General features: G+C 38.7%; 2 protein-coding genes across 2 annotated transcripts; one reads left to right on the forward strand and one right to left on the reverse strand.

The window, feature by feature from the left end:
• The first annotated feature begins 452 nt into the window (after positions 1 to 452).
• On the forward strand, positions 453 to 5957 carry LOC143884852 (cystic fibrosis transmembrane conductance regulator). The gene is made up of 3 exons (XM_077388671.1): positions 453 to 724; positions 2147 to 2317; positions 5566 to 5957. The coding sequence occupies exons 1-3, from the start codon at positions 659 to 661 to the stop codon at positions 5776 to 5778; spliced, it is 450 nt and encodes a 149-aa protein (XP_077244786.1). The 5' UTR covers positions 453 to 658; the 3' UTR covers positions 5779 to 5957.
• Positions 5958 to 9902: 3945 nt separating this feature from the next.
• Positions 9903 to 21316, reverse strand: LOC143882819 (tRNA-specific adenosine deaminase TAD3-like). The gene is made up of 6 exons (XM_077386225.1): positions 21164 to 21316; positions 15123 to 15260; positions 14421 to 14498; positions 11704 to 12192; positions 10742 to 10851; positions 9903 to 10300 (listed from the first exon to the last, which is right to left on the reverse strand). Exons 1-6 carry the CDS (start codon positions 21314 to 21316, stop codon positions 10108 to 10110), a joined length of 1161 nt encoding a protein of 386 aa, XP_077242340.1. The 3' UTR covers positions 9903 to 10107.

The following is a 21316-nucleotide window of genomic DNA, read 5'->3' on the forward strand; positions in this document are numbered from 1 at the left end:
GTAAAATCCTTGTCTAGTATTTTCTAGAAGTACTGTATGGCCCAGTTCATAGTATGATCCAAACCGTTCATTTGTTGTGCCACAACCTAAATCATTTCTATAGGATGATCCTAACCCTATGATCTATAGAGGTTTTCATCCTATGGAGATGATTTTTTGGGGCACAACCCATTTAAGCTGTCACCTATTTGAATCATACTATGACTACAGATCATTTAACATCCTGTAGAATCCAATTTTTTTATCAAGCTAAAAAAATTTATAAGCTAAAACCCATATTGTAAATTTTCGGGTTTTACAATCCGGATCATAGATTGTAAAATAAATCCTGGATTAAAAGTAATAAGTCCAGCAAATGAGAGGATTGAAAGTCTTTCAATCGGTGTTTTTCTCCAACCTACCACGTGCTGTTTTTCCACTCATGGATTTTCTTCAGAGTCCTTTTCAATCTCACAGTTTTTTTTTTTTTTTTTTTTTTATACTCCAGATCTATAAAATTCATGTATCTGATACAGAGAATTCCAGCAAAACCCATTACACCAACCAACCAGATATCTCTTCAGATTCAAAACCCAGAAAGTAGTTTTTTGTTCTGTCCTCTAATAATTAGACAAAAAGAAATTCCACACCCTCCTTTTGATCTTCCACACAGAGAAAAATGGTGGGTCTTTTTTCTCGGTTTTCTAGCAGCAGAGCTGGACATCGACGGTCCCAAAGCGTATTAGTAAGCATCCTTCTATCATTGTCTATATCTCTTGGATTGTGTTTACCCTTTTGCTTGTTATTATGGTTTTCTGGGTTTTGATTTTTTTTTTTCTGGGTTTTGATTGCTTTGCCTATCTTATGATTGTTTTATCATGAAATTTTATAGCCTATCTTGATTTGGTTGGACTCATTCATTTATTCCTAGATTTTCTGGGTCCTAGATTTTTTTTATCCTGAAAATTCGGAATTTTTCTTTAGATGGTCGATTTATCCAGAAAAATCGGAAATTTTCTTTGACTGATATCTCCGTGTCAGTTGTCCTGCGATTGTTGGGTCCTTGATTTATTTATTTTTCCTTTTGGTGGAGTTCTATTGGATTATCTAGTTTGACAATGGCATGTTATCCTAGATTTCAGAATATTAGGCTGTTTGGAACTCATTGCGTGCTAATGTATGGCAGAAGTCATTTAAGTGATCGCTATTTCTTAGAATTTTATTTGGGTTTTCTTCTTAAATCAACTTTAAAAGATGAAATCCTTAATGTTATCTGAACGGGGTTCATTCCCGTACGCGTTACCAGAATTGGTAGCTCGGTATGCGGTACGATAAGCGTAGGTTTAGTTGGTTCACCATTTGGGATCATAGGTAGATTTGTAATCGATTTAGTATTCTATGTGTGTATGCATCCTAGCTTGTGTATGTGTGTGAGACCACTCTTTTATTTCGGGAATGCTCTCTCTTTCTCAGCTTATGTTGACATAGATCTCTCTCTTTCTCTATTGTGGTCGCCATTTTTAGCGGTCCAGATTGCAAACCAACAATGTTTGGGGTCGTGAGACCCGGATTGCCATTTTTAGTGATCCGGGTTGCAAACAAAACATGTTCCGGGTCGTACGATTTGGATCGCGGTTCGATAGGGGGGTAACGACCCCGGTAGCCCTGGCCATCCTTTTCTGGGTCTTGGATCCTTGATTTTGTGAAAGATTGTTTTCCCACCATTGATTTATCGCGTTCTTCTTGATTATGGATTCTCAAAACCAAAGTGATTGCCTCAGCTGTTAACCTTGCCTTTATCCTTGACACCACTGAAAGAGAATGTGCTTGATGCAATTCTTTATCTGGTTGTGATTGCGGATTCTCTCTGGTCCAAGGAATTATTATAGGTGACTGCCGTATCTTGTTCTCCTAAACCTCTTGTTCTTGATCCTTCGAAGAGATTGTTTCAGTTGATTTTCTTTTCTCGTTCCCGAGGAATTTGCTATTAGCTGTTAATTGTGCCCTGTTCTTATTGGTTTTCAATACTCAATTATTTGAAGAAATCGCTTTCACCTTGTTGTTTCTTGTTCTTGTGGATTGTACGAGGAGATCTTCTCTGCGCATTCTTTTTATCAATTGGGGATTATCCCTGCCTGTATTGACATTAAGTGGGTGCTTGGCGCAGGATGGTAGGGAAGTGTTGCCACCAAATGCAGAGGTAGCAGGTTCTACTGCGGCGGCGGCGGCCCATGGAATTGAAGTAGCGATAGCGTTTAAGCCGGTTGAACACCCAGTTGAGCCTCCTGAAAATGATCAGCCAGTTAAATGCCCGTTACCAGAACCTTCAATTCTAAACGTAAGCACTAACCAATTACTGACTCTATATTCAACATGTGTTGCCAATCTCAAAGTCCAATTCATTTATATCACATATTTCCTATTTTTCTTTTATGATCCGAATAATGGTAGTAATTTTGTGGAAAGACATGATCGTAGTAATTTTGTGGGAAGACGTTATTTCTGTTGATTAGATCATGACTGTTTGGTAACCATTGCTGTTTGTGCTCTTTCCTGAATGATGGATCAAGAATTCTGTTGGGGATTGCTCATGCATCTACTGGATATCGATAAAGTAGATCAGTCACCATTTTCATCATTTTCATTTTCACGGTTTCTTTATACTCGTGAGTGTTGAGAAGAGAACATTGGGTATTGATGAGGAAGGGTTCTTCAAGGACATTATGCATCCATCTCTGTCTTTTTGGAAAGATTCTTCAGCTTTATTTCCGAAGCTCAAGGACTGGCCATGCATGCATTTCTCTGCCATCTTCTGTTTACATATTGAATCGTATAGTTCTTCATGTTCTATCATGCGTTTCCATTTTTATGTCTACTTTATCTTGCTGGAAGTTTGAGTTGATTAATAGAATTTTCCAATGGTAATGACTTGCAAGTGTTATTTTATGTTCATTTATTTTGATCTGTCACTGCCCATTTCCAGTTGTGTTACAAAATAGATTCTTCACGTGTAGAGATACTCTTCACTTCAAACATTCAGAGCAAAACAGAATTGCTTAGTTATGAGTTAAATTTTCTTCGTTAAGAGTGAAATTTGCCACAGGACATGAACCACACGATGGGGTGATGAAGATGAATTGAATAATGAAGCAGTTGATCAGATTGTTACGTCGATTTAGGAGTAATTAAAGGGGTCGGCTCTTGGGAAGACAATACTATCCAATGGACGCTTAGAATGCCGAAGGCCTGAAAATGAAAATAATCTTGTCAACAGTCAAGGATCTTTGGTAAGGTGAGAAACCTTTCTAAATTTAGAAACAACTTGTTGCTGAGGTACTCTTCTACTAGGAAACCTTCATCAAATCAGTGTTGAAAAATGCGGATGCAGTTCAAAATGCGGCCAAGAAAAGTCCATGTCGACTCGGCGCGGATGCGGCCAAGAACATGGTTGACGCGACTGAGTACTTTGTTGATGCGGTCATAACTTGGGAGAGTTGAAAGGAGTTTTTATTGACTTTGTAGGGCAAAACACGGAACACGGCCAATGGAAAAGGGAGTCGGGAGAGTCCACGATGACGCAGGGAAGTTTTAAAACTATGCATCAAATTGGTGGTTTAGAAGGTGATATTCATCCATAAAAGGCTAGCTATCTGATTTGTTTTCAGTCAACCACATTACGTTTCTTGAGAGTCTTTAGGCATGCTCCATTAGTGTGCAAAGATGCTAGATGCCTAGATTCGAGATTTATTTAGTATGTTAAGGATTACACCATATTGAGATCTTCTCCTGGACAGTTGTCCAGGTGTTTAAGGATGACACCTGGACACTTCTAACCCTTGAACTTTTGTAGAATGGACGTTCACAGAGTAAGAAGGCAATGGTGCAAAATTATCCACAGATTGAAGGGTTATGATTGTATATAATGCAGGAGATTTTTGTATGTGGCCCGTTCATTGCGGGGCCTAGCAGATGAATGATTTGGATCAATATTTCAAAACTTGGATTCTAATGAGAATTTAGCCGTAGTAAAACCAAGTCGACTCATTCAAGTCAATGAGATAGTTAATTTTTCACTAACACGGCTAGCAAAAGGAGTTTATGATTGATTCAGTAGGGCCATATGTGGATTCGGATAAGTAAACCGAGTAAAAAGTGAAGACTAGGTGAGTTTTTAAACCAAGCCACTGTAGCGCACCTATTTCTTTTGTCAAGCACGCCATATAAGTTCTGCTTTGTTTGTAATTTCTGTTGGTCTACAACCAACATTTTTTACTAAAAATTTAGTGTTTTTCCTCATCCCTGTCATTGGTTTCTAATCAAAGAATCCATAATGAAGCCCCAACTCATGAATTCCGTGTAGTCACTTGGAATTTCTCTTTCAAGTCTCTCATTTATGTGCATGTTTGTTTCTATCTTAGGTTTCTTTGAATCTTTACCCCTCTTTCTTGAGATTAATCCGAGTCATTTTCATGTGGTCACAATGATATCGTTTCTCTTTTTTTTCCAAAAAAAAAAAACAATGATATCGTCTCTCATCTTTCCCCACCATCCTTGTTACAGCAGTAAAGTTCATCATCCTATCAGTGTTATGATCCTGAGTGATTTAAGGGCCTAGCCTAACATGTTCCATTAGAGTCAACACTAACTCTCGTGTTCAAGTCACGGAAGGGGTGAGCTAACTGGAGCAACTAGAGTAAAAGAAGTTACAAAATGGGCCGCCGGATGGGAAGGGGCGACATGTGAAAAGGACTGCCTATAGCAACTGGAGTGAAAGCCATCACAGAGTGGGCTGCTAACTGAAGAGGTGGCTGAAAAGGTCTACCTGGAGAACAACCAGAGTGAGAGCCATCACAAAGTGGGGTGCCAGGGACGTCGGGTGCAGAATGTGTGGAATGTTATGATCACAAGTGGTTTAAGACTTTTTGCGTATTGGTTGGGTACACCTAACAGTCAACTTCGTGTGGGTGGCCTTAATGAGATAGATTCTACATGGGAGAGGAGGAAAAACATTCCAAATTGTGAAGCGACCCACAATTTGATTGACCTATTGCATTCCTACAATGCATGAAGCAGCTCACAAGATAGATTCTCACATAAGACTCTGCATCTGAGATTCTGAATCCCAATCCCGAAGGACCTGAATGACGTATTTCATGCCTACAGCGCATCCTAGATTCTCAATCCCCCTCTCAATATTCAAACAGCACGCCATGATTGAAGAAAAGTTAGGAAATAACCTACTTTTAGTGACAAGTGATCCCAGTTATTTATCTACTTTAGAGACAAGTGATCCCAGGAAAAATTGTTTGCTTGATTATTGAGAAACAAGGAAATTATTTATTTCCCTCTCTTTTATTCTTTTGAAAGTTTATCATATTTTTTAGTTTGAGGCCTAATTGTACCATTTGTGATATTTCTTCAACAGAAAATAATGTCCTTGTTGGAAATGGAAAAAATCAGTATTGTTAGTTTAACGAAGTTATGTTTTTTTTAATAAAACAAAGAAAACTCAAAGACCGAGATGTTCTAAAGATAGAACTAAGTTCTTACTTTCTGGAAATCGTTCTTTGTTATTCTAATATTCAGGATGGAACAATATGGAAGGCACGGTTGTCAGCTAGTGTCAAGAGGAAGGCTGATTTGCCGGTTGTGAAAGAAGCACAGCTTGAATCTTCCAATGGCAATGGAACAAAGCCGGGAGTGGCCCGCGCCAATCGCTTTATCATACCATCATCCATTAGTGCCCCAGAGCATGATCTCCTCACTCTGCTGGAAGAATGTAATGCAGCTGGAAATTAGACTGCCTGGTTCTGAATTTATAGGTATAACAATTGATTGTGGCATATAGTCTCGCGAAGCTTTCGCGCTGTTTGACTCTCTTCCCTCTTGGTTTTTTTTTTTTTTCTGTGATTATCCCTTTTTCTGAAATGTTTTTTGTGATTATCCTTAATCTGCTATGTTTTTAGTTTTCCTGTGCATCTTTGTCCTCTCCGATTGCAATAAAATTAGTTACTATTTGTTGGAATATGTAACTTGCCTAAGGGCATTTAGGACTTTGTACATTCCTTTATGCTTTAGTATAAAGATATGAGTCACGGGGAGATAACCCTAACTCATTTATTTTCTCTGTCTAAACTTTCGTCTAACATGGTATCAGAGCCTTAGGGTTTTCTGATCCCTAGGGTTCTCTAGCAGCCTCCATCTTCTCCGCCACCCCCTCGCCGCGAAACCCAACTCCGGGCCAAGTTTCATCGGAGGCAGACCGGCACGCCATCCCTTTCCTCCTGAGGAGTCGTCGTTTCTCTCCGAGCCGAAGGCACCAGGCCCTCCCTCCCTCCCGCCACGTTTCTCTTCCCCTGCGCAAACCTCCTGGTCCTGTACTCCCGACCCCTGCGCAGCAACCCCCTACACATTTTCTACCTAGGGCGGAAATTATTTTCCAAGAACGAGGATTTGCACCCCCCAAAATTTTTCAGGAAAATATTTTCTTCCCAGCTTGGAAAACTTTTTCCAAGACCGAGGAACAAAATTTTATAGGAAAATATTCTCTCCAGGTTGGAAAAAATTTTCCAAGACCGAGGATTTGCACCCCCCAAAATTTTCCAAGAAAATATTTTCTGACCCCCTTCCCATAAAATCACTTTCTTGGAAATAAGTTTCCAGGGCTGCGTTTCGCCTCGCATCAGAAATTTTTTTTTTTTCCAGCCCCCAATTCCTAGGTTTGCTGGTAAGCCTCACACCCCAAGTTTTTCAACCCACATCATTTTTCCTCCTCTTCCTTTCATCCCTTGGCAAACCCTACCACTCTTTTCTCCATGTTATTATGTGTTAGATCTTCATCTTTTACCCTACTTTGATTCTTATTTGTCTTTGTGGCTCCCCTCTGTGTCTCATGGCTTCCCTCCCCTCTTGTCAAGCCTCGTCGATGCCCGTCATTCTTGGAGCCTCGTCTAGCTTTCTTGGCCTCTCCTAGTTTGCCCACCTATTCTGTTATCTCCTCTTATTCGTCTTGGTTTGGATTGTCCGTTTCTTTCTTGCTTGTTGTTATGAAGGAGGTGCTTGACAATCCTTCCACAGGAGTGGCTTCTGGTGTTCGTCCGACACCCTCTTTGGCGTCTTCTTCGTCATCATCTCTCTCTGTGGATGGATCATTCCCACATATCACTACTGTTAAGTTGGATGGGGCAAACTATGTTACTTGGAAAGCAGCCGTCGAGAAGTATCTTATTGCCCGTGGGAAAGCCCACGTCATTCGTCGTGATCCTCCTCCTACGACGGATCCCACCTTTGATCAATGGGAACAGGAGGATGCTCTTGTTTGCACCCTTCTGTGGCAGAGTATGGCCCCTCACGTCTCTGGGCCCTTGATGCTTCTGCCTACTGCGAAACGGATATGGGATCAGGTTACTCTTCTTTACTCTGGCGTGACAAATATTAGTCGGATCTGCTCTACCTATTCTGAGTGGGTGCGTTTCCGCCGTGGTGATCTTCCTCTTGCCACCCATTACAGCCAATTCGTTGGCCTCTGTCAGCAGCTTGATGTTTACATGCCGCTTACCACGGATCTCACAGAGGCTGCCCGTCAGAGGGATCAGATCCGTGTTGTGCAGTATCTTGAGAGTTTGGGTCCAGAGTACATGCATCTTCGTCAGCAGATTATCGGTTCTGGCGCTATTCCTTCCCTTACTGAGGTTTACTCCCGCGTCCAGCAGTGCTCTCCTGGTGATCCAGTGATATCTGTTCCTATTGATGGTTCTGCTCTCGCGACCTATAATGGTAGTACTCGCCCGCCCCGTGGTAGAGCCTCCTCTGGTCGTGGCCGTGGTCGTACCGGCCGTGGTGGTCGTCGTTCTGGTGGTGGCCGTGGCCGTTCTTTTTGCACTCTCTGTCAGCGCGGGGGACATTATATTGACCATTGCTATACCCTGCATCCCGAGCTTCGTCAGGCACGCTCGGCTCACATGGGTGCTACTACTGCTTCGGTTTCAGATTGCGCTCCCTCTGCTTCTGTTCCTGCACCAGCTGATTCCACCTATACATTATCCCGTACCGATTATGAGGAGTTCCAGCGTCTGCGGCTCAGTTCTCGTCCTCCCTCTGCAGGTTTCGCCCAGCCAGGTAGTTCACCCACTACCCTTTTATCTAGCTCAGGGTCATGGATTATTGACTCTGGGGCATCCAATCACCTGACTGGTAACTCTTCTCAGCTTCATTCTTTTCGCTCTTTCTCATCTCCCTCTCAGTCTATCACCCTTACTGATGGGTCCACTACACCTATCACTGGTGTTGGTCATATCTCCCATCATCCTGCTCTTACCTTATCTTCTGTTTTATGTGTCCCAAAATCACCATTTAGTTTACTTTCAGTTAGCCAAATTACTAAATTTCTTCATTGTTCTGTCTCATTTTTCCCATCTTACTGTTTGTTTCAAGATCTCTCGACTGGGAAGACGATTGGAACGGGTCGTGAGGTAGATGGACTCTATCGTCTTGACTGCCGGCCGCCTACTGTCTTACATAGCTCTATGGATACATTTCAGTGGCATTGTCGCCTGGGGCATCCTTCACTTAAGCGGCTGCAGCAAACTTCTCTGGTTCCCGGACCTTTTTCTAGTTTTCAGTGCGAGTCCTGTGAACTCGGGAAGCACCGTCGTGTGTCGTTTCCGTCCCGGATCATTAGTCGAGTGTCTAGTCCATTTGAATTAGTCCATTCTGATGTATGGGGACCCTCTAGGGTCGCGTCTAGTACTGGCTTTCGATATTTTATTGTGTTTATTGATGACTTCTCACGCATGACCTGGTTATATTTACTTAAGAGTCAATCCGACGTGTTCTTTGCTTTTCACACATTTCATTATAAAATTATGAATCAATATAATTGCAATATTAAATATCTTCGTACTGACAATGCTAGATAATATTTTTCTGATACTAATGGCTTTCAATCCTATCTCTCTCAACATGGGATTTTACATCAGTCTTCATGTGCGTACACCTCTCAACAGAATGGTGTTACTGAGAGGAAACTTCGTTATTTGCTTGAAGTAGGTCGCACTCTTCTTTTTCTGTACAACCTAGCTAATAGTAAAGTTGATTTAATTCTTGAGAATGATGGGAAATGGGTAAAATCTTGGTTTTGATGAAATGCTTGGATTGAACCATTTCTAATCAAAACCAATCGTGAAAAAATTTCAAAATTCACCCGTATTATTCATGATTCTCAAAATCACTACTAGGGTCTCAATTCCTATGGCTCTCAACCGAAAATAGGCCATGCCCCAAAAATCTTGTCTGTAGCATATAATCACATATATCTCGAAAAATTCCCGAGAAGGTAGGATGTTTTAATTTTATTTTATTTATTTATGGTGGGTTAATAGCGAGAAAAAACTGGAAAAATATATAAAAAATAATAAATTTAAGAACAAAATTAGGACAAGAAATAAGATCATGAATTTATCATGACATTTATGATGATATGTCAATGACTTTTTAGAAATTTGATTTTTTATTTATGTATTATTTTTATTTTTATTTTGAGATTTTGTTGCTTTCTCAAAATTTAAAAAAAAATATCAGAAATATTTGTGACGATGCTCCATAAGATGATCCTAGCCCTTCGATTTAGTAGGGTTCTACACCGTCATTTTTTTTAAACTTTCTCAGCATTCATTTTACAACAAATATATCAGAGGGTTAGGATCATACTACATTGGGGACTAATAAATGAATGGTTTAGATCATCCAAAAAGGTGGGCTCCATATAATTTCTCCCAGTAGATATACACATGCATTGCCATGGTGTACCAACATAACAACAATGGAAGACATCTTTTCACTATAAGGTCAAGTACAAAATAAATCTTTCAGCTACTGAGGTTTCTCTTACAGCTTCTCAACTACAATACGGAAAAGATGGCCAAGTTACCATTCATTTGAGATGGAGACCAGATCCAAGCAAAGCTCTGATGAGATAGGAAATTTCCTACATCAACATCTTAATGGACCCAACTCTGAATTTTCTGTTAATATGTTTATCACCCGATGTGAATTCACATTAATAACAAAACAATATGTTCATATGTGAATAGTATCAAGTTTTTATCGTATTAATGCATGGAAAACCAGTCATGGTTTACATCCATTTAAGATAACCTTATCAATGACTTCTTCAGGTAACAAAACCCTAAAAACAGCATAGTGATGATTCAAACTTTTCTCACCTTGCAATCTGTGAACGCTGCCCAACGCACCAGCATTCGGGTTAGGAAAGGCATAAAATATGCGCCGGATTCTTTGATGAACAAGCGCCATAGCACACCTTACATAACAAAACATAGCAAAATACAAAAGTTAAAATGGTTGGTTATTTATTAAAAGAAGAGGAATACAAAGAAGCATATGCAGTGAATAAATGCTTAGAACATAGGAAGATGGAATTTGAGATGAATAAGCATGGCAAAAGAGAAGAGGAAGAACTTTCCTTCCTAAATAATCAAACATGTAATCACCGGTTGAAAAAACATTCAAAACCAAATACAAAAGCATTTCAATCTTAATGAAAATATATAAACCCATACGGGTGTGGCTCTTTGGCTTAAAGTCATGGGTATACTCCCCATTGACGCGAGTTCAAATCCCCCCGGGCTTACCCAATGCGCGTCGTTTACATTTGATCACCGCCCAGAATAGTCCCGCCCTAAAAATTGGTGGGGATACCCTATGTCATAAATAAATAAAATCTTACAGTGTTGGAACTTACATTGTGCATGGCTCCCAAACAAGGTAAATATCAAAACCAGTACATAGGTAAGGCCGTGTTGCTTCAGAATGCAAACCATTGGGAGGAGCTTCCACAATTGTGTCATCTTCCTGTAATAGAAGAGCATTCAACATAAAATTCAGAGATATAGTGGTCCAAATTCTAACATGCAGATTAAGTGACTCTTTGGATTCCACTAAAAATTATATTGCAAATAATCTTATGAGGAATGCTAAACTGAAATTGTCCTTCCAAAAACCAGTCACAACGGCACCCCCCATTGGACCATCTCACCAACCAAGGTGCACTTATAATCGCACAGAAAAATATAAAAAATAAATGAATAATAAATGCACTTTGGTTGGTGAGATGGTCCAATGGAGGGGGGCTGGGGGCGCCCTTGTGGCTGGGTTTTTTGCAAGGGCGCCCTTCAGTTTAGCATTCCTCTAATCCCTTTTTTTTCTGAATGGTAGAATTCCTCTAATCTTATATGCACATAAAGGTTTTAATAGTCTTACATCCATCTTCAAATTAAACAGTTAATGGCTTCCAAAGAGGCCATGATGTGTTGTTTGCAAAAAAAAATTATATTCTTAGTTTTAAAGGGAAATGCTATCAGCAAAACCTTGTTTTAATAATTGCACAAACTCAGCTTGTCTTTTCTTTTTTAATCGGCTTGTGAGAGCTTTTTGGGAACTGTAATAACCTTTTGACAGCCCTTTAAATAATAAAAAACAAGAAGGTTTAGGGCATATATAAAAACATGGTTGTGCTGATATCATTTCCCTTTTTTAAAAGTAAGGACTATTTTTGTGGTATCCAAACTGGCCCTAAAGTATAGAGGAGCGAAAGCTAATGTAATAAATAGTTATAAATTAGCCATCCAAATCAATATAGCAGATCAACAGATGTGGAATTAAAGCTTATGGATATGAAGAAAAAAAGATGGCACACAAGCTTACTTTTGAGAACTCGGTCCTCTGTCTCTTTGCTGGTGAAGTCACAGGAGAAGACTCAAGATTATCCATCTGACTAGTCTGACATTTTGTAAGTCTGAAACTCGGAAATAGGAACCTATCCCTGGCAGCAGCACATTCAACAGCAACTAAAGCCGCATGTTGTAAAGGATGCCATGTATTAGTTCTCCCACACTTTACTAGGGAGTTCTGACTACATGGTTTCTGCTCAGCCCATCTCCAAGGAAATAGACAAGCAACTCCATAATATGACTGCCCAAATTCATTATCTGTGCAATTCAAATGAGGAGGTTCATTGTTCATTACTTCGTTTGTATCATAATTATGGGAGGGAATGGTTTTTCTTTGTTCAATGCGGCTGATATTTTCCAAGCTACCTTTGTTCGCAGCAGCTGGGCCCGAACATGTTTGATCACATGCGCTTGCAATCACCTGCCTATTTGAAGGGTCTACTATTACTGCCGCATTGACTACCTGAAAATTTGATGAATATAAGTACATTAGAGATGGAGAATAAACATAGCATACCAAGGTAATCTAGCAAAGCACTCAGCACAGGCTATGTTACAAATATCGAGGTTTTATCACGACATTTTGATAAAACGACAAAATCCTGAAATAATCCTGAGAATTTAAAAATATAGCGATATTTCCATTTTTATCATGAAATATTGCGATAATATCACGACATTATCCAGATATTTTTATTTTACATTTTTTCTGAAATTTATATTTTTTAAATATTTTTCTTTTTATCATTTTTTCTGATATAAACCCTAAAAACTAAAAAAATTATATATCCCGAGATTTTCCCTTGCCAAGAAATTCCTGAGAACGATTTTTGTGACATAGAGCACAGGATGATCAGAAGAGGCAACAGAAGGTTCGATAATGCAAGGCCTAAAGATATTTGTTGAACAGCATTAATAGAGCATGATGCATACCCAATTGCCAAATGATCATGTCTGTTGAGCATTGGGAAAAAATTTTACATCTTTATAAGTTTGAACTTCCTTTACAGAAACTTCCAACAGTGTGACCTTTCTTTAAAAGGCCAGTACAAGGGACTGGAAGTCAGACGGTTGTTGCCAAACCAGCTAAGGTGATTTTATTCAAGATTTCATTGTGATTTTTGAAGAGAGGAGAAAACTGTGTTGGCCATGAAAAAATACAGAGAAGAATGAATTATATATGCCATTGTCTTAAAAGTTAACAGACAATTATCTATTTATCTCAAAAATAGGTATTACCAAGCATCAGGAAATTGTATAGATGCATGCAATTGTGTGGTCAGTAGTCAGTATTCACTGAATTACCCTTCCAAAAATGATTTTTTGCACAATTAATAAAGAATCTAAAAACCCAACGCCTTTTTCTATTGTAATATACCATAACATGGACTAAACCCAAGTATTTCTGCAAAAAAGGTAGATTACTGTCAAGATGAAACAATATTAAGGGTTGAAGAAATCAAAATAACAGCAACCATACCAAAATTTGGAATTGAACAACAACAATTCACTCGTTCCGATAACTTATAATTCATTATAAAAGTATACTTCCATTAACTCATTTCTTCTATGTCTAAATCGAGTTTTTGAGCCTCATTACAGCCAATATCCTGAAATGGGTTTATTCCTCAAACTTGCAATGCCAAACTTCCAAGTTTCAAAGGTTAAGAATTTATAAATTCTTCTCGCAAAAACTGTGTTAGAGCATAGTTAACAATTTGTGTAGGCAACTGTCCCGCTGGGAAGTAGGAACCCCTAAGCTACTACCCATTGTCATGGGGCCATTTCATCAAGAGTTGTCCGCATGGCCTATGGCACGTGACTTGTATATATGTAAGGGGTCAATATCATATTTCTTGGACATTGTTCGCAACAAATTTCACATGCATGAAAAAGAGACCTAAATCAGTTGCGACCATGGGTGACTAGGAGTACCATGTAGGCCCTATAGAACAAAATCCAGACTCTTACCACCCTGGAGAATTTACACACGGGGACCATCAATAATTGCATGGGTAGTAATGGTGAGGTCATACTCGATGCTTCAAGGGGTGCTCAAGATGCCATTGAGTTACAAAACTTCCTGTTCAGCATGAAAAAATGCTCTGGTATCACGTTCCTAAAGGAGGAGACCAAAGTTATAACTGCCACCATTTATCTCACTGGGGATGCCAAATTGTGGTGTTGAACTCGCTACAAAGATATCCAAGAAGAGAGATGTGCGATTGCAGCTTGGGAGGACCTAAACCAAGAGCTAAAGGCACAGTTCTTGCCTGAGAAATAGAGTTCATTGCGCAGAAGAATCTAAGATGTCTCCAACACACAGAGATGAATAGAGAATATGTGAAGCAGTTTTCTGCACTGATCCTGGATATCAAAAGTATGTCTGAGGAGGACAAGTTCTTCCAATTCATTGAGAGACTAGAACATTGGGCTCAGGCTGAGCTCCAGACAGGACCTTGCATCTATGCAGATTGAAAATAAAAAGGCTTGTTGACTATACCGTGAATGACACTACAAACCAAGGACTCCAACACCAAGCCTTCCAAGAACTTGAAAGGGAAGGATCAAGGGAGTGAGGAGGTCTCATCCCAAGTACAGGTCCAAGAAGAAAATCGAGACATTCAGCTCGGCACCTAAGGGTTGGTATTTTTATGAACATAGAAAGATGGGACATTGAAATTACTATACTAGTGGATGATATGATGTTGGCCACAGTTTGCACTGTTCCTTCCATTCTTCTTTTGATGAAGCAGCACACTTCGCAACCTGGCAGCATTTCAAAATTAATTAATACAAAATTAAAGACATAAAGGATGGTTACATAAATGAGCAGAAAAATTAGACATAAGAATATTCAGCACTTGAATTTTATAAGTAACATTTTACAGCTCGAGCAATATGATCAACAACTATGAATATAATGTCTTACAATAAAATACCAGTAACAGCTATGCCCATTATTCCAACTTCCTTGCTTCGTGATCAGTTCAGTGCATACACTTCAAAATATAAGAAGATTATGTGACTTGATTTTCATGTATGATTAGAATTGTAATAGAAAGACAACAAATCATATTAGGAGTACCTGACTTGATTTTCATATATGATTAGAATTGTAAATAGAAAGATAACAAATCATATTAGGAGGATGAGTTAGAAATTGAAGAGGAGCATAGAATTAGTAAGTGGGTTTTTTTTTCAGGGATTGCATTGTTAAAATTTAGAAAGTGAAAGAAATAATATATATATATCCTAATATTTTCCATAACTGATAACTAATATGGCAATGATGAATTTTATACATTAGTGATTGGGATTTTTCTATTAGAAATTCAGTAAATGTACACAGTTATTCGTGCATGGAGATTATGAGAAAAAGAAATAACTTACTTTGGTGATGAATGGATGTAACTGGAATTCGTTTATCAGCTTAAGTACATCATTAGGTATGCCATCCAACTGATGATCTTGTCCAAGGGAAAGACACAAGATCACTGATAACTGAGCTTTCCCTGTCACATAACCCAACTGTCACCATATTCTGACTGGAATAGCCATAAATTCAGTCATCCATAAAGTATCTATATGCTTTAGTCTAGTAGGAGTCTCCAGTTTAGGTTGTAGACTCTAATTTTTGAGTATTTGTGATTATTTGAGGAATGATAGATACAAGGGAGCCCTTGCATAAAGATCGAAAAAGGGCTCTTGATTGGATCCACATCATCACATGTAACTGATTTTACTTTTTCAACCGATTTTAAATTGTAACTGAAAATGACATGGATCCAATGAAGAGCCCTTTTGCGGCTCTTTATGCAAGGGGCTCCCTTGTATCTATCATTGCTCTTGTTATTTTAATTAAATTGAGGATCCCATTCTAAAATTATTTCCTTGTTTTTAATGACCAACCTACCTTGTCTACTGATCTAGAGACTAGAGGTTCTATTGGTTATAATTATATACATCATAATTACAACATATTATAATCAACTCCTAAAACTTCTTACAAGTAAGCCCTTCCTTGCACAAATTAATTAGGGCGTGTTCATTTCAGATTATTAACGAGCGATTGTCAATTATAATCGTTTTTACAATCGATTGCACAAAAGATGCCTTTTGGTTTCGTACGGCTAACAAGCAATAGTATTTTAACAAGTGATTATTCAAATCCAACTAAAAGCTATTGTAGGTATAATCACCAAAATTGGTGATTATCAACCGTTTGAAACTGATTTTGCGTATGACAGAAATTTCCTCTCTCTCTCTCTCTCTCTCTCTCTCTCTCTCTCTCTCTCTCTCTCTCTCTCTCTCTCACACACACACACACACACACACACACTTTCTTTATCACTGGTTCATGTTGTTATTCTCTCCCTCTCGATCGTACAAAACCCTAACTGTTACGATAGCACAATCTAGGGTTTCTCTCTTCTTCTTTTACCGTCGTCTTTGCTCGAGATCCGGGCCAAGGCAAGAATTATTTGAGAAATATACTCTATAAGTTTAATGGAGGTTTAGACTGGAATCTATGATTTTGTTTGATTTGAAGCAAATTCTCAGTATTTGTAGCTCTCTTTTATGATTCATAGCATTCAAAGGTGTATATACCATCTCTCTAATACCATTCCATTGTAATTTCTTTTCGAACTCTTCTTTGCTATTGCTTTTTAACGCTTGATCTTATCATTATTTTTTAAGAAAATCTACTCATAATAAACTATGGAATCTGTGATTTTCACTCTAATAATCAGTAATTAAATAACGCAGCATAACACAATAATGTTAGGGTTAATAGGGTTTAAGCAGGATGCTTAAAGCATTACACCCAAGGTATCTAGTTTGGAATACCAAGTTTGTTGCCTCCAGCCCCTATATATAGAGATACACTAGGGTTAGAAGAGGTTAATGGGCTCCAGCCCAAATGGGCCCACTACACCTGGTCCATTACCTATTGGGCTTATATTAGAACATACATGGGTTATATGATATACCCAACAATCTCCTCCTCTGTTCTGCATATAGCACAATCCAATAGATAGATAATGTGATGTCCAAACAAAAATATTGAATCATCCATATCACCATATCAATAAAGATTTGTAATCCAACTGAAAACAAAAATACTTTAAAGAATAACCAAGAGTTTTAGAAATAATCTAAACTCAAACATAAGCAGTTTTATATGTAGGTGAACTATTTAATCAACGGAAAAGAAAATAATAGTTCCACTGCACTATAAGGATTCACTCATCAAGTAAGTCATCCTCATCAAGATCCAAATTGAGGCAATCTCCTCCAATTTCGCCAATTCCTGTAAATTATCAAATATGAATTTCATTAAAAATGAATCCAATCATTTGTGTATTTTACTAAAAGTATCTAGTTCTACCAGAAGAACTTAGTACAATTTCATAATGGCTGAAAAATAAATATCAATATCAATAAGCATCAATGTCAAGTTTCAATCAAGAACCAGACCTAAACAGTTTCTTTACAAAGAACCATTCCATGTTTCCATTTGGAATGTTACAGGCATCATATCCAAATTGAGTTAAGCTGTATCATCAAGTTTGGAATGAAACAACCTTTCCCAAGAAGGACATGTCATCAAATGTGGAATGACATAAAGATAACTGTAAACATCATTGAAACATATCAAGTGCTTATCTTGGCCAAGATAGGGAGATTCGAAAAAATTCAAAATAATAGGAATGTAGGTTAAGACACGTCTACACAGTCTTTAACCCCATCTCCCCCGCAGTTTTGAATATTCGATCTTTGTTCAGTCCCTTCGTAAGAGCATCGGCCATATTATCCTTCGATCTCACATCAACCAAAGTGATAATACCTTGTTCTAGAAGATAATTCAGCGTGGCATGTTTCAGCCTGACATGTCTCCTCTTACCATTAAAGAGTGAGTTTTTCACAATCGTAATTGTAGCTTGATTATCACAGAACAAACTTAAAGAGTTAATCTTTAAATGGGTCAATGGAATGTCCAGGATCAGATCTCTTATCCACTCTGCTTCATCTCCTGTAGAAGCTAAAGCATAAAGTTCCGATTCCATAGATGACAGAGCAATACAAGTCTGTCTCTTTGACTTCCATGCAACAGCGGCTCCACCCAGTGTAAAAACATAACCACTGGTAGATTTACTGTCTCCTAATTCTGATCCTCATGATGCATCAGAATACCCTTCCAGGATAGGAGGATGGCCAGTATAACATAGAGCATATCCTTGAGTACCCTTAAGGTATCTCATCAGCCTCATCAGGGCATCCCAGTGCTCATGGCCAGGATTACTAGTGAAACGACTCAGCATGCCAACTGTAAAGGCTATGTCTGGTCTAGTGCAACTCATAGCATACATGAGACTACCAATCAGTTTAGAATAATCTAACTGATTCACACTGTCTCCTCCATTAGAGATCAGCTTCTTGGTATAATCAAATGGTGTCTCAATCGGTTTACACTCACTGTATCCCCATGTAGAAAGTAGTTTTTCAATATAATGGGCTTGGCTAAGAGTAATCCCTTGCCTTTCAAAACTTACTTTCATACCAAGAATGGTGTCAACCACACCAAGATCTTTCATGTCGAATTCTTGAGCCAAAGTGGTTTTCACGTCACTCACTACAGAGAGATCGGAACCAAGAATCAACATATCGTCTACATACAAACAAATAATCGCAACCTTATTCGACACAGAACGATAGTAAAGGCATTTATCTGAATAACTGGTCTGAAAACCAAAGCTCTTTACTACCTTGTCAAATTTTTGATGCCACAATTTAGGTGCTTGTTTAAGACCATACAAAGATTTGTGTAACTTACAAACTCTGTTCTCGAAACCTTCCATGACAAACCCTTCAGGTTGGTTCATGTAGATTTCCTCTGTGAGGTCTCCATTAAGGAAAGCCGTTTTTACATCCATTTGATGCACAACATACTTCTCAATAGAAGCCAAAGCAAGAAGAATTCTTATCGTTGCCAAATGACAGACCGGTGAGTAAACATCAAAGTAGTCTATCCCACTGACTTGAGTATAGCCCTTAGCTACTAAACGTGCTTTATACCGAGCTATGGATCCGTCAGGATTAAGTTTCTTCTTCAAAATCCACTTACAGCCCACAGTCTTAGCCCCTTTTGGCAAATCGACTAGCTGCCAAGTTTGATTTTGTAGCAGAGAGCTCATTTCATCATCAATGGCTTCTGCCCACAACAAAGAGTCCCTAGATCTCATCGCTTCCTTATAGGTTGATGGATCATTCTCGACATGGTAGGTCACAAAGTCCTCACCAAAGTTCTTGGGTACTCTATCTCTTGTAGAAACCCTTAAAGGTTCTGATGTAGAAATCAGTGTAGGACAGGTGTCAGAAGTATTCTGTTCAAACTCTACATGCGATTCTGTAACCATCTCAGTATCGCCAGGTAGGTTCAAACCATGATCTCTGAGAAATTTATTCTCAAAGAATACTGCATCTCTAGATTCTATAACCAAATTGGTAGATAGATCCAAAAACCGATCAGCAGCACTATCTTCTGCACCACCTAGATAAACACAAGTGTTTGTTCTAGGTCCTACCTTAGGTCTCCTAGGGTCTTGTATCCTCACATAAGCAATACAACCCCAAGTCTTAAGAGTGTCATATCTACAAGGATGTTTATGCCATAACTCATAAGGAGTAGAGGGCAATTTAGAGTGTGGTACTCTATTCAGGATGTGATTTGCAGTTAAAGCTGCTTCTCCCCAATAGCTAGTAGGCATGCCAGCTGTCAATAACATAGAGTTTAACATTTCAGTTAACGTCCGGTTCTTACGTTCAGCTATGCCATTAGATTGAGGTGAGTAAGGAGCAGTAGTTTCAAGTATTATGCCCTGAGAGGCACAGAATTCCTTGAACTCTGTCAAAGTGTATTCTCCTCCTCTATCACTCCTAAATCGCTTAATTTTCAAGTTCAATTGATTTTCAACACGATTCTTGAAAATTTTAAATTTATCAAAAGCTTCATCTTTCGATTTTAGGAGATAAATATGACAATATCTAGAAAAATCGTTGATAAAAGTGATTAAATACTTCCGACCACCTCGAGTAGTGAAACTTTTAAAGTCACAGAGGTCAGAATGTATTAACTCAAGAAGTTGTGTGCTCCTAGAAACCGAACGAAAAGGTTTTCTAGTGATCTTGGTTTGTGCACACACTTCACACCTGTCAAATCTAATCGATGTATCTAAAGGTATATTATAAGTTTTAGCAAGTGTGACCATTTTCCTATAGTTCACATGTCCCAATCTAGTGTGTAACAACTTAGGATCAATCAAAGTGGAACTAACCTGACTAACGGTTTCATTTGCTAAACTCAGTCTATACATACCATCGATTAAGAAAGCACAGCCAAAAAAATAAGAGTTAACAGTTAAAGTTACTCTACCACCCAAAAAAGATGAACACATGCCAGCATTGTCTAAAAGACTAATAGAAATTAAATTCTTTTGAATAGCAGGAACTACTTTAACATTTTTTAAAGTTAGTATTTTACCTGAAGAAAGGACCAGGTTCGCAGTTCCAGTGTGAGTCACCTCTGCCTCAGCTCCACTAGCTACTGTAACGGTCTCTCTCACGCCAACAGCATCAGTAAGAAGTTTCTTCGAGTTGCAAACATGGCAGGTGGCTCCTGTATCTAACCACCAGTCTGAAGAAGTACTGGCCTTACCATTGCCTAACATGGCAATAAAACTCTTAGGCGCAGCACTGCCCACCATCATATGAGCTTCCTTTTGTGGTGTGTCAGATTTAGCCTTCTTAGGTTGTTTACACTCTGCAGCAAAATGACCCCATTTTCCACAGTTGTGGCACTTGCCCTTCTTTTTCTGAAAGATAGTCTTTTTGGCCTCCAACTTGGGATGGTCACTTTTAGGTGACTTGGATTTCCGAGAAAATTTCTTGGGATATGTTACCGCGTTAGCAGCAGACTGTTGCTGTCTAACCATCTCCAAGTTATTCCTAGCTCGATTCTCATCTTCGATTCGAATGAATCGTTTGAGATCATCCAGTCCCACTTGCACCTTTTTCCGATACATCTCGGTTTTGAAAGAATGCCATGCAGATGGTAATTTATATATAATTGCACCCACAAGAAACGAATCACAGACAGCTATTTTTTCATTATTCAACTTAGATCTCAAATTCTCTAGATCAGTAACTTGAGGAGTGATTTCCTTGTCTTCTTGAAACTTGAAATCCATGAATTTGTCCACCAGATGGGTCTTGGACAATTCCTCCTCCTTCTTGAATTGAGCATCTAAGTTGTCCCATATTGCTTTAGCAGTGGTAAATTTACTATAGGTTTCTGCAAGGCGATCTGAAAGACAATTCAACAAGTAGTCTTTGCAGAAATCCTCATCTTTCAGCCATTGAGATTCATCAACGTCTTCATCCGTCTTAGCAAAGGTACTCAAAACAGTGTAAAAACAGTTCATGTATTTTAGACTGAATTGAGTCTTTCGCTTCCATGAGGTAAACTCAGACCCACCAAACGATTGAAGTTTGACCATCTCAAAAGGCATAGAATTCTTTTCCAT

The sequence above is a fragment of the Tasmannia lanceolata genome, unplaced genomic scaffold (genome assembly GCF_043159265.1).
Source record: "Tasmannia lanceolata isolate RefF3 unplaced genomic scaffold, GAP_Taslan_0.1 ptg000008l, whole genome shotgun sequence".
NCBI classification, from domain to species: Eukaryota; Viridiplantae; Streptophyta; class Magnoliopsida; order Canellales; family Winteraceae; genus Tasmannia; species Tasmannia lanceolata.

Coding starts and splice junctions, on each gene's coding strand:
- LOC143884852 (XM_077388671.1), top strand. CDS start 659: ATGGTGGGTCTTTTTTCTCGGTTTTCTAGCAGCAGAGCTGGACATCGA. Junction 725..2,146: donor GACGGTCCCAAAGCGTATTA/GTAAGCATCCTT, acceptor TGCTTGGCGCAG/GATGGTAGGGAAGTGTTGCC. Junction 2,318..5,565: donor CAGAACCTTCAATTCTAAAC/GTAAGCACTAAC, acceptor TCTAATATTCAG/GATGGAACAATATGGAAGGC.
- LOC143882819 (XM_077386225.1), bottom strand. CDS start 21,316: ATGGAAAAGAATTCTATGCCTTTTGAGATGGTCAAACTTCAATCGTTT. Junction 12,193..14,420: donor CAACATCATATCATCCACTA/GTATAGTAATTT, acceptor TCAAATTTTCAG/GTAGTCAATGCGGCAGTAAT. Junction 10,301..10,741: donor GTTTGGGAGCCATGCACAAT/GTAAGTTCCAAC, acceptor TTGTTATGTAAG/GTGTGCTATGGCGCTTGTTC.